Source organism: Boleophthalmus pectinirostris, unplaced genomic scaffold (assembly GCF_026225935.1).
Source record: "Boleophthalmus pectinirostris isolate CB_2022bp ecotype Guang Dong unplaced genomic scaffold, ASM2622593v1 HiC_scaffold_12, whole genome shotgun sequence".
Taxonomy (NCBI): domain Eukaryota; kingdom Metazoa; phylum Chordata; class Actinopteri; order Gobiiformes; family Gobiidae; genus Boleophthalmus; species Boleophthalmus pectinirostris.
In genome coordinates, this window is record NW_026571018.1 from 17963920 (window position 1) to 17976890 (window position 12971).

General features: G+C 38.2%; 2 protein-coding genes across 2 annotated transcripts; one reads left to right on the forward strand and one right to left on the reverse strand.

Moving 5' to 3' along the window:
* Window positions 1-12: 12 nt before the first annotated feature.
* atg101 (autophagy related 101) lies at window positions 13-1387 on the reverse strand. The gene is made up of 2 exons (XM_020930298.2): window positions 784-1387; window positions 13-707 (listed from the first exon to the last, which is right to left on the reverse strand). The coding sequence occupies exons 1-2, from the start codon at window positions 1033-1035 to the stop codon at window positions 303-305; spliced, it is 657 nt and encodes a 218-aa protein (XP_020785957.1). The 5' UTR covers window positions 1036-1387; the 3' UTR covers window positions 13-302.
* Window positions 1388-1591: 204 nt separating this feature from the next.
* On the forward strand, window positions 1592-12623 carry LOC110165108 (C2 domain-containing protein 2). The gene is given in 14 exon segments (XM_055149020.1): window positions 1592-2401; window positions 2734-2829; window positions 3761-3880; window positions 7111-7212; window positions 7286-7384; window positions 8048-8156; window positions 8261-8369; window positions 8451-8515; window positions 8907-9022; window positions 9175-9343; window positions 9421-9662; window positions 9746-9865; window positions 9867-10014; window positions 10750-12623. Coding segments are annotated over 14 exon segments (2001 nt in total). The 5' UTR covers window positions 1592-2116; the 3' UTR covers window positions 10971-12623.
* The last annotated feature ends 348 nt before the right edge of the window (window positions 12624-12971 follow it).

A 12971-nucleotide genomic window follows, 5' to 3' on the forward strand; every position in this document is an offset into this window, starting at 1 on the left:
AAAACCACAAAGTTCAAGTTTAGAATTATGTAATTTAATGCTTCCAAATTAGATTATTATAGAAAAGTAATTACATCACTTTTGTAGGTATGTATGTATTCTATAGGACACATTGCTTTCGACCTATTGGCATAATAGTTAAACAAATGTTTAAAAATCTAATCAAATCTAACTTGATAAATAACACAATCAGGAATAACCATGTTCTTACACAGATTTAAACAAATGTAAAATTTCACCAGGTGCTGATTAGATGTCCAAAATATATACAGCTTTTGCATGGATGTGACCCTACGGTGTCCTCACAAGGCTAAAGTGTCTTTAATAAGCCTTCTCACGGTGGTGCTCACTGAGGTCCCAAGAGAATCTGTGATCTGGTACGTGATTTTGTACAGATATGGCTGAACATCCTTTAGACTGGTGTCGAACACATTGTCAACCTCAGACTGGGTGGGCATCTTTGGCAGATATTCATGTCGGTTAATGACTTCAACCACATTTATGACCTTCTCGCCCAACTTCTCTCCAACTTTCTCCCGACAGATCTGTCTCTCTTGCTCATTGGCCAGGTTGACTACGTTGACCTTGATGCTCCACACCTCCCATGGGATGCACTCATCTGAAAAGGGCCACCGTGACTTCTTCTTCTGGTAAAACTCTAAAGAGATCTGCCCCATGCCATCAGAGCCAGAAACACTCAGAGCATCCTAAGAAAAACATATGACAAGGTTTAATTATGGACATTATGAGCAACAAAACAACTGTAGCCTAATCACTACGTACCTTGAACTCTGACACTGCTTTCCTTATGACTCTATCCAGCTCCTCTGATGAGACTCTGACAAATGTGAAGTCAATAAAGTCGCAGTCTATGTCCTGCGTACCCACAGTCCCAATGGAGTAGGTGCCCTCCTTTTTGTAATGAAATTTTCCTGTGCTACGATGCAGTAATATGGTGTGAAGCAGAGCCAGCATAGACTCTTCTACTTGCCTCGCTTCGACAGTCACTTCGAGGACTTCTGATCGACAATTCATGGTTAAAAATACGTATATATCTACTTTATAACCTAAAGATATAGCTACTTTACGCTAGAAAGATAAATAAACTAATGGCTGCTACTGCTGTGGTGCTAGCTGACGAGCGCTACACGCTTGTTTACCTCTCTTTGTAGGCGTGGTCTATTTAAAACGAAAAAAACAAGTGCACTGGAATATAAACTGATAACTCTTGTGAGCTCCCTGGCCCCATTATAAGCTAAAAGACGAATCACTTCAAAATACTGCAGTTTATGTTGTTAAATGCTGTTAAAATAAAGAAAATGAAGAGGGGGAAAAAAATCATAGGAAAAGCGATGACGAGAGGATTCAGTACGGTGTGCGACGTGGGTCCAACTTCAGTAACGCGCAGACGACCGTAGAGTTATTTTATTATTTAAACCGAAATTGACTAATATATTAATGTTCAATATATAACCTAGTGAAATAAGTAAAATATACAAATTTTTATTTGTGTTTTACCAATAAATATATCATATACCACTGTGTTTATTGGTATCGCAGTGCATTGTGGGACTTACAGTGCCACATATCCTTCTCTAACAAACTGCAACTTTGTACAGTCAGACTCAGCTGCAATGCAAGTGTAGTGGCGATCGCTGCTGCATTTGCTTCATAATGTTTTTGTGGGACTCTTGCTTGGAGTTTGGCTGTCGAAAAATGGAGTCACTTTGGAAATAACGGGATTTTTGTCTAACTTCGGCGGTTTTGCTGTTTTGCAGGACGAATAGCCAGTTTATACGAGTCGTAGTATAGATTAGCCGACTAAGCTAACACCCATTCAGCAGCAGTGTGAGGGGAATGCTCAAATAAGTTTCTTGCATGTTTACTATATTGTCTTTTGTTTATAGTACAGATGCTCACCTCACTATTTAGGACTTTTAAACCACTTTCGCCAAATAAGCGGGCAATATGATGACCCAGAAGTCTTATTTACATCAAGGGTTGTGCTGCTGTCAGCGATGATGGACTGCCTGTGTAGATTAGCTGAACAAATACTATGCTATTGTTGAAGTAATTTGCACAAGGAGGGCGTTTAGCATTGTGATTTCTGAAGAGAATGTCCGAATTGGAAAGTTCAGGCTCATTCTTTGGCTTGGAGGATCCGCAGTGGCTATGCATGGTCACTCTATTCATTGCGTCCCTGATTACACTGTTACTGTATTTTGTACAGTATTTCAAGTTAGGGGGCACCGCGAGAAAATCACCTGCTTTAAAGGACAATGCAGATAAAAGGGAAGAAGCAGAGGCGCTTTTGGGATGGGCGCTGTCATTGAAAAGCTGGAAAAATGTGTGGAGAGCGGCTTGGTGCAGAGCCTTGAATGGCGAATCTAGGAAGTGCAGAGTAAGTAGTCTTATGACCAGCAAACCCCTCTCTACACACAGGCAGGTGACTTCAGTAAACTGTCATAAGATGTACTCAAACAGCGGCAAACAACATCAGTATAGGGCTCAGCAAATGCCTTATCCTTAATCTAAAACAGTACATTTGACACCATCATCGTCACCTACTACTTGCTTGTGTTGCCAGTATAGGATTACACAATGTTTTACTTCAATCCTTTAGCTTCAAGGCATATTTATTTGCCTTTCTGCACCTTAACTTTAATACACACACAAAATCACATGCTATTGATAATTAGTTTGTGCTTCAATGTTTCTGTTTTTTTGTTTCAGAGTCCAGTTGTGTTCACTTTCGAGGAAGATGCTCTTGAAGCCTCTGAACTTGTGGTCAGTCAAGTGACTAATTTTCAGAAGTCCCTCAATCATAAGGTACATGTTTTAGTCTTTATTTTTGTTAATACAAGTTTTAATGGGTTTCGGTTATGGATCTATAATATGACCTTATTATACTTTCATGGTTTCAGTTCTTTGTTGTGTTGGCAGCCATCGAAGCTGTTTACAGTTTCCTAAATGCTAGCTCAGCTTTTTCTTTGTTATGATTGCAATATGGACAAAAATACCAGGTGCACTGTAGCTGAATGCAGGGTGCAATAGGCTTATTTTCACTCCGAGGCTCTGTGTGTGTTCATTATAAGAAGCTTACCTGGCTGTCAATCTCCATGTAAGGAAGGGCAGTGAGAGCTGTGGACTACTGCATGAGCAGATGTGTAGATATGCTCTCATGTGTTGAAAAAACATTTTTCTTTGTGGAGTATCCAAGTTATGATATTCAAATCAATCATATCAAGCCAACAGAAATGTGTTAAAACATGTGAAATGATAGCATTACCCACAAAAGTGCAGAGATATAACTTTATAGCCCTGTTTGGAATCTTCATAACATTTTTTTTTGCAGCATTCTTTTCTTTATTAAAAACAATATACTAAATTTTTTCCATTCACATTATTATATATTTTTGGATTATCTGACCACCTCTACTCTCACATCAACCTAATGCCACACTAGACTCATCCTGTAATTAAGATGGTATTTTCTCCACTTATCATCAAACCTGCAGTCTTGGCTTTATATTTTGCTGTTGGAAGCAGAAACGTTGAGTACTTTAAACATAGAAGAATTTGCCAAACATTGATTTTTTTAATGCACCTTTCAGCATACTGTGTAGTCTCTTTATCTTCATGTCTTTTTTTCTTATTTGAATGGCTGCTGTGATTCATGCTCTACTCTGGCTCTATTCAAATACCTTGGACAGGATTTACATGTGTGTAAGTCTAAGCGTCACTCTTTCTTTCCCAACAGGCTGCTTGCTGCAGGATGGTCGCGGAAAAGCTTCAGTTCTGTGTCAGCGCAGCATCCACAAACTCTGCTGCATCGCCTCCTTGTAAATACACAGTGTGCATAGAGCCACTGGAGATACAGGTAAATGTACTCAAAGCCTGAAAGCAATACATCAGCTTTTAAAGGGCCTATATTACTCTATTTTTAGGTCTATGTTATAATGTTTCCTCATCACAAACATACCTGGAGTTGCGTTTTGTTTCATTCACACATGTTTAACACACTAACTCTGCATATGTAGGCTGAGTTCTTCTCTCAAACAGAAAACACTCCGTTCCATCTTGTGTGGTAATACCGGAAGTGCTCCACTGTGCTTCATCAACAGTCTGTTCTGAACTAAAGGTAAAGGGCAGCTGTTAACCTGAAAACCACCGCTACATTACATCACAAGGTTGAACAGAGGATTACTCAAACATGTGTGAATGAAACAAAACATAACTCCAGGTATGTTTTTGAATAGGTAACAGCATTATAATATAATTTAAAGTTCACAAGAGTCAATTTTGTGTAATTGGGGCCTTTAACACACAATACATTTTATACTTTATACATTACACCCAAAAGACAGAGCTGTTTTCCCTTTGCAAATAACCACCCCTATCTCCAACTGAGCACTTGTTTTTGAAAATCTTTCTATGAACCCACACAGCACTCCTTATCCTTTTTATTCTTGGTAAGTCTCATCTGCATTTTTTATTAGAGATGAGTTATCGGCTGTTTGTTGTTTTCCCCAGACATTGTTATTGGTCTAATATTGAACATTTGGCACCAGTATTTTTTCTGCCCTGCTTTAATATCTGTGTTATTCCTGATTTGTCTTGCATCAGATTTTTTCACCACAGACAATAATCAACAGATCACTGAGTGAAAGTGTCGCTGTATGTTTACACAATCATGCAACAAATGATTTTATGACTTTGATCCCAGATAAATACATTTTGTTATTATTTTTAGTTAATTTGATTTGTCAGCTTTACTGTAAATTAACATAAATGTGTGGTTTTTGCTATGGATTTTAAAAGCTTAATATCTGCACCTGCAAATATTGGATATTGCTATCTGCTTAAAAAAATCCACACCAGACCATCCGTAGTTTTTATTGTACTCTGTGTACTGTCCAACATGACCTCATTCCTGGCATAAGTTCTACATCAAAGTATTTCTGTCTCTCTGTGTACAAACGGAATAGTAAATCAATGGTTTATTTTTAAGAGCCTAACCTTGTAATCAAGACTAAAGAGGCTCTAATTATGCAACAGATGGATAATCACAGCTAATTCCCAGTAATCAATCATATTTTGAAAGAATGAATTCAATGCTGGTCTCTTCTCAAATTATCTTGACATAGTGAAGGATTATTAACCTGCACTAAGACAGGATCTGTGGATAGGAGGCTATGTTGTAATTGATAGTATTAGCATTGCCAGTTAAGCCAATTGTATTACCTCTATTTTTAGACAATAAGTACTTGTCCAGGCATCCAAGCTCATTGCCATAAATACAATGGAAGTGATGGGTCAAAGGTGGATTTAAAGTGGAAGTGTTCTGTTTTTGTCAGGGTTCTGTAATTGTTGCAGGCTCATAATAGAGGACTTGTTTTGGCTTTTCAGGCCAGCTTTGTTTGGTCCAGTCTGGAAAAAATCAGAAGGTTCTTTCAAATGTCTCCATCTATTCATTTAAAACGACAACAGTCTGAAATGCCTCATGTGTTTAGGAAGGGTCTGGGTGGACAGTATATTCCATAAACATGTTAAATGACCCAATGAGGGCAGCCAGGGATGGGTGATGTGGTTGAATACAGGGCCTACTGTCAAATGTACTGTGTAATAGGCCATAGTTATCATTTAACTGCTCTTCATTCATATAGACCCCAGTAAAATGTCTTTCTGACCCATATTTCTATTTCTAATGAAAAAGATAAGCCACCAAACATTAAAGACATGCTGAACACGCAAATATTTGTTTGTTGTCAGCTGACCCAACCATCTTTATAAATAATTATTTATAGTATTGGTGAATATTACTAAAATAGACTTAGACAAACTTTATGGATCAAAAGGGAAATTATTTGGACACAATTGCTCACACATCACAATGTATTATTAAGCAAAGACTAACAATATAAATGTATTTAAAATATAATGTAACTGTGGTTAATTTAGATTCTAGATGATTGAATCATTACAAATACAGTTTCATTTTAACACATTTTCCAGTGTTCTTCCTTCCCTTGGCCCTGTTCATGAATCATTTTCCTGGAAGATTCACCTGAGCATGGATACCGATAAGACCATTGTTTGGAATCTAGACACGCTGTGACATGATCACCCAGTTCATTGAATTGTTTGGTTGGCTTTTAACAAGTAAACTTCACCCTTTTGTCACTTATTATTATGACTTTTGAAAGCAGAGTTTTATGTTGTGTTACTTCAGTTCTTTTCCACCGTGTATTTTGTGTATGTTGTAATTGATGTAAACATTAGTCTGATGCACTTCAGGAGGCTAAGCTTGTAAAATATTTATTCACTGAACCCCACAACCTGGTGCATAATAACCACTTCAATCCAAGACATTATCCACACAAGAGAGTATCATGTTTTTACTCTCTCTTCCTGTGTTCAGTCATTCCGAAGTTGGTTGCATAATTTGAGAGGAGACTATTTAGACATATGCTTGCTCACCGTGTATCAGCACAAACTAAAGAAGCATCATATTACGCCTTTTATCATGTGAAACTGAGACTATGCAACAAGCATATGAGACAAACATCAGGGGTTTTCCTCATGTTTTATCTCCATGGGAATTTGCTTTGGTGATATGGTGCTGCAGTATTAAACAATGAAAAATAACAGAATATATATGAGTTATTATAATTAGTAAAATCATGGAGAAAATTAGTTGTTAGAATTAGAGCTGCAAGATTAATCGCAATCGAATGGAAATCGGTATTTGAATGGAAACAATTAGCAAATCACAAAGGCTGAAATTTTTTTAAGTACCGTGATTTCTTCCACAAACAAAAAATATCTAAAAAATGCTAACCTGTCGTAAAATCTGTAAAAACATGTTCTGAATTTTTTTTTTTATCTGTTATTTTTGTATTGTTTTGTATTTATTTTGTTACTTCTTCTGAATCTTCTGAACAGAATCCTATAGTTAAAATATAAATTGCAAATCATTCAGCCCTGGAAAAATACATAGAAAAATGTATTCAGATACAGGATATGCATATATACATGTTTTTAACCACAGGATATCCACTATAAAAATTACTCACACCATAAACCAATGTTTGTTTTTATGTTGTTTAGCTTGACCTTTTGATGAAGGAGACTGAAGGTGAGATCCAGGTTACATGGGGTATTTCCCAGTTGGACTCCGGTGAGCTGCAGCTGAAACTAGTCCCCAATCAGGTAAGTATTCAGCCTGCCTTTTGAAATAAACATCCATTTTCCGGTTCTGTTCATTAAGTTCCTCTCTTCACAGGGCATTCCTGGGCCCTGCAGTCTAAACATTGTGAAGGAGCAGTTGTATCAGTTGTTGTGCGGGACTCATCCCTCTGTTTCTCTGAGCTCAGAGGTTAAGGTGTGTACACAGGTTTGGTGCTTGTTTATTTTATGTTGATCTGTCTCAAAAGATGAAAAAATATCACCTTATGACAGACCCTGATCAAAAATAAAATCTCAGGAACGGCTTTTAATTTAATTTTATTTAATGATGTGGTCTTTTGGTACCACATAGCTGATAGATATCATTATAATTTTTTTCTCTTTTTGGAAACTCTGAAAAAATTAATGACACATTTACTTCTGAAAACAATGGGAGGACAGTCACAATGGAGCTCTAGTAATAAGCTCCCTAGTAATAAACTATTACATACTCTTTAATGTCTAAAGATTTTGTTCATTATAAACTGCAATACTGAATGTGAAATACTCTCACTCTCCATAGTGGCATTTTACTGTTCCAAGCAGCAAATTTATATTTATGGTGTATAAAAAATGGCTATGCAACATATATTGTATCTGACATCTGTGCTAGACCAGAGTCTGAGATTTTCTGAGCACTCAAGCACCGAATGTAGGACCATACAGGACTACTCAAACATGCATTGATTGTAACATATTACATTATATATTTCCCATCTTGTTAACATTTGGTGTCATGTAAAATTATCTCTTATGTACATAAGTGTAATAATTACTAAAGGATTTTTTGTATTTAACTATTGCCTCTTTTTTTCCACAGGATCTTCATAACAAAGCGTCATCACCTCCTAAACCTCCCCGTGCCCATGACTGGAAACTTCTGGTGAAAAATATTCATGCAACGTGCAATGAGGATGTGAATGCTGCTGGTACTTTGTTATTTTTTTATTTAACATTTGTAACTTTTGAATTTCAAACAAGAATCAAAAGTGTTGTGAACATTTTCTAAATGAATTTGTCCTTGTTTCTTCAGGCAGCATAAACCCTCTGTGTGTACTACACTTAGATGACCCTCCTCAGAAGTTCTGCACGTCAGCTCTCAAAAACACCACTAATGCCACTTGGGAACAGCCATTTATTTTGTAAGTGCGTGTGTGTGCGTTTTTATTAACAGCATTTGCAATATTAATTTAAATTCTGATCATACATTTTTCTTATTCCAGTGAGCTAAATGGACGATCAAAGGAGCTCAAAATTCAGGTGGTGAATGATGGGCAACCTCAAGAGTGTAAGACATGTCTGCAAATTGTTATTCTGTGGTCCTGGGCCTCCATTGCAAAGCTCTGTTGCTTTGTTGTTGCACATTTCAATAAGGCAGCAACAACTAAACTGATTATGCCAGTAATCCATTAGTCACAGCTAATTAACAACTAATGTTATTGTAAAGTGCGGTATGGAGTCTGGATTTTAAAAAGATTATAACCGCCTTTGTGATTTAAAAAAAAGACAACATGTATATCTATTAACTTGAAATAATAGAAAAAAATCACGTGTGACTTTTTAGACTGGTACATTTTGGTGCTGAGGTCCTATCCAAGCTATAGGACGTATATATGATTGATGTCTAATATATTTTGCTTGTGGTGTATAGATAATCTGTTATTCACTTTCTTCACCAGCCTCATTGCTGGGCCAGGTGTCAGTGCCTTTTGATCTTGTGAAGAAGCAGCCCAAAGGACAGCAAACATTTGCACTCAAGACCAAAGATGTAGTGACTGGATCACTAACTACTGAAGTGAGGACTTTCAAGTTATCTTTATTTACATTCTGTATTATACTATACATTTTTAAAAATAATTTTATAACTATTGTTCTTCGCTTCTTTCTTCTTCTCTATTATTATTTTTCCTTCCTTTTAATAACACTTGTTACTGTTGTCTTTCCTAGTTTACTTACCTGGAGCCCAGTGAGGTGAGGTCCTGGCAGCCCCCAACCCCAGCTTCCACTAAGAGAGTGGAGATGGACCGCACAGTGATGCCCTGTGGCACAGTGGTCACCACCATCACTGCAGTTAAGAGCAAGCCTGGGCGGCCACTGCCTGTGGGACTCAGCATAGGTGAATATTGTCTCTTGAATTCAAACAGGTCAGGGGTACATCTTCCATTGTTCCATAAAAATATTTTCTTTCCTCAGACACTTCTCAGAAACTTTTAACCACCAAGCCCAAGTTATCTGAGCGGCGTGTTTCGGAGCAGTCTTCTGTGGTGGGAAACATTGTGAGTAAAGCCCTGTCCTCGTCAGACACTGAGCTGCTGATGCTGAACGGCACAGACCCTGTGGCTGAGGCAGCCATTCGACAGCTTCACCAGTCCGCCAAACAGAAACTCAAGTCACCCGTGAAGAAGAGCACTATCATTATTTCCGGCATTGCAAAGGTACCACCAATCATTTTTACTGTCTGTTAATGTCTATGACAGTTAGTCTTGTCATTTAAACCTTTCACCTCTTTGTATTTCAGACCCCGGTGTCTCAGGACGATGAGCTTGCGCTGATGGTGGGCTATGCTGCTGCTATGGATGCCTCCATGTCAGAGGGCAGCTCCAGTCAGGATGTAACCACGGCGATAGCATCAGGGTCCCTCAGCCCCCCCCGATGAAACTAATGCCCAGGAGGGCCCCAGTGGGGTGGGCCGGCCTCCAGACGACTGGGAGAGCAATACAGGAGAAGAGCTGGATAATACCTCACTGTCCATGTGTGTGTCTGAGGCCAACTGTAAGAAGAGCAGAGGTGAGGGTTTGTCTCTGGTCTTAGGTCAGAGATCTACTGACACACTTGTATTCACTGCTGGAGGTTGTAACATAACATATTACTAGAGGCATAATTTTACAGAATCTGTGCTTGGCTCGTTTCACAGCCATCTGTTGCCTCTCAGTGATGCAGTCTGTTTCTGTTTTCTCTCCTGCTATTTGAACCTTTTTGTTTTTGAACTCTGCCAACTTAGAGGAAAGCGGTGCTAAGCACTCATTATGTCCACATGAGTAAGTCTTTCATAAGCACTTATCAATAATGCTTCCTGTAGACTTTGCTAGATGTAGAAAGCAGTACTACTATAGTTGTCATTGTTGAGAGCTGTAGAACCCCACCGGACAAACCCACTGAACTCATCATCTAGTATGAAAAACATCCTCAAGATTTATTGCATGTTATGCTTGATAAAATTACAGAATACTTACATTTGGGTTTAATTGACCAGTGTTCTTTGTTCAGTTTGTAGATCCAAAAGCTGTTATCTCACTATAAAACCAGGTTTGACTTAGTACACTGCTCAGTTGGTGTAATCCACTATGTGTTAGCTGGTGATTAATCTGCTCTCTATTTAATTCTGCAAAACTATTTCCACTGAAATTACTTATAATTACCATCTAACACAATGTTCTTCGCACTGCTTTTGTTTAGATTTTAGCTGTGCTTTTTCCGTTAATGATAATCTGAATTTAACAGTATTCTTTCCTAATTTTTCAGCCAGCTTCCTCCAGAAAGGTGCGAGGCTGTTCTTTCGGAGGCGTCACCAGAGGAAGGAGCCGGGCATGAGCCAGTCCCATAACGACCTGGTATTTTTGGAGTCTCCCGCTTCAGTGGAGAGGGCCAGTCGAACAGCCACCCTCAGCCGAATGCTCCACCGCAAGAGTAAACACAAGAGCAAAGCTAATGGGTCTACCTCCACAGGGGAAGGCCATACCTGACCCCAGTGACCCCAAACCCCCCAACACCTCCCTCCCCCTAGACAAGGCTTCCAGTAACTCATGTACAGTTGACTTTCCTGCTCCATCAACTGCCTGTGCATACCAGACCTGTAGCATTGTGAATGAGGAAATACAAAAGGAAAATATTCTCTTTGTTGCCATGTGCTTTTGATAAGAGTCCTAACTTCATCCCAATAACAAGTGGATGAATTACTCTTATTTTCTTGCAACAAAAGAGGGTATTATTTTGCATGTTCCTTTTGCTTGATCTTATGCAACCTTTTGAAAACACGCTTTGTGGCCTTGTTACTGAGAGAAAGAACTGTACTGGGCTGTGATTCCTGACCTCTTTATTTGTGGAAGACAAAGTTGACTTTTTTTTTTTTTTTTTTTTTTGCTGGAACGAGGAAACTGTAATTTTCTTTACAGTGGACCAAAGATGAAGAAAGGAGTGGTGTGGTGAATGATTTGCACACTTCACGTCCTTAGATATTCAGTGCATTGACCAGAGCTACTCTTCAGATAAGGCCTCTTTTGTTTCTCATGAATTCTGAAAGGGAAGTGTGTGCATGACTAGTCAAAATAGGTCCATTACTGCTTTTCAACACTAATAATATCTGGACTCATGTAATATTTTTTTTATTTATTTGTTATTTTTTACACTCAAAGATAATCAAAATAACAACTGTATGTCCATATGAAACTGTTATGAGTTTAACAGTCAGGAGTCCTACATTTTCAAATGATATCTGTTAGTGCAAACACTGTTGTAAGCCTTAGTATAATTTTACCTTGGTCTGCAGTGTTTTTGAATAATATGCAATTTCTTATGTCTTGTATTGCTCCTGTACACTACTGTTATCAGCAGGGATGTTAACGTGTCAAAGGGAACTACCGGATCCTTTGTCCAGGGACTGTGATGTAACTTGGCCATATTTAACTGCATTATGCACTCATGAAGCTTATGGTTGTATGTCCAAGTCTTTTCAACACAGGGGTGGGCGATATGCACAAAAAAATTGGAAAAAAAATATATATATATAAATTTTTTTTTTTTGAGCCAGTCAGATCACAACTTGTCTTTAAAGGTGCACTGTGTAACTTTTCTGGTAAGGGGTCCGCTACCTGCTTAACTCCATGTTGTTTTTTCCTGAAATGTTTTACAGTATGGCATTTAAGTTAACTATCTTCATGGAGACAAGAAGGCCACATCACCAGGCCAAGTTACAGGTCCAATCTGTGGAGAAATGGGCCAGATCACAGAAATAATACATGTTTTGCAGTAGTTTTGAGGAGTGAAAACTCTAGTAACTGATTAAATACAAGATACCAAGATATATTAAATCAGAGGCAAAGCAATAACATTACTGTGGGCACCCTAGCAGACCCTCCACCAGAAAAGTTACACAGTGCACCTTTTAAGTGTTAGCCATTTGCTTGTACTGAGAGTTCGTACTTCGCTATGATTGATTAATTCCACCTGTCACTCAGAGCGTTAGGAAGGTTGACTATATAAGGAGGACTTGGTGTATTTGAGCATTAAACTGTAACTGCATTAAACAGGTAAGCAGTGAATCACATTTTGACTAAATAACACCAAAACATATTGTCATATGGATGAGATCACAATAAAATTTCTATCCATATCGCCCAGCCCTACTTCAGCATTGATTCATTTCGACTGTTAGAACAGATGTTGCTTTGAACATCACCGTAGGAAAAGGTCGGAGTGAAGTGCAGCCAAAATACTGAGGGTGCTTTTATATCCAGCGAATGATTGTATTTTAGTTTTCTGAGCAGCTTGTTTAAGATGTTTCTTCACTACTGTTTGTAAAATAAGAGGAAATCATTTTGCAGCAGCAGTGGGGAGACCGCACTGTGACAGAATTTAACAGAATGCCTTGTTATTCGTGTTAGAAAGAAGTAGATTCAGTGGTTTCTCCTGTGCCAGATGTTGCTCACAGAAGACTTACAGTAAAACTGGTTAATAATGCAGTGACA

Coding starts and splice junctions, on each gene's coding strand:
- atg101 (XM_020930298.2), bottom strand. CDS start 1,035: ATGAATTGTCGATCAGAAGTCCTCGAAGTGACTGTCGAAGCGAGGCAA. Junction 708..783: donor AAGCAGTGTCAGAGTTCAAG/GTACGTAGTGAT, acceptor TGTTTTTCTTAG/GATGCTCTGAGTGTTTCTGG.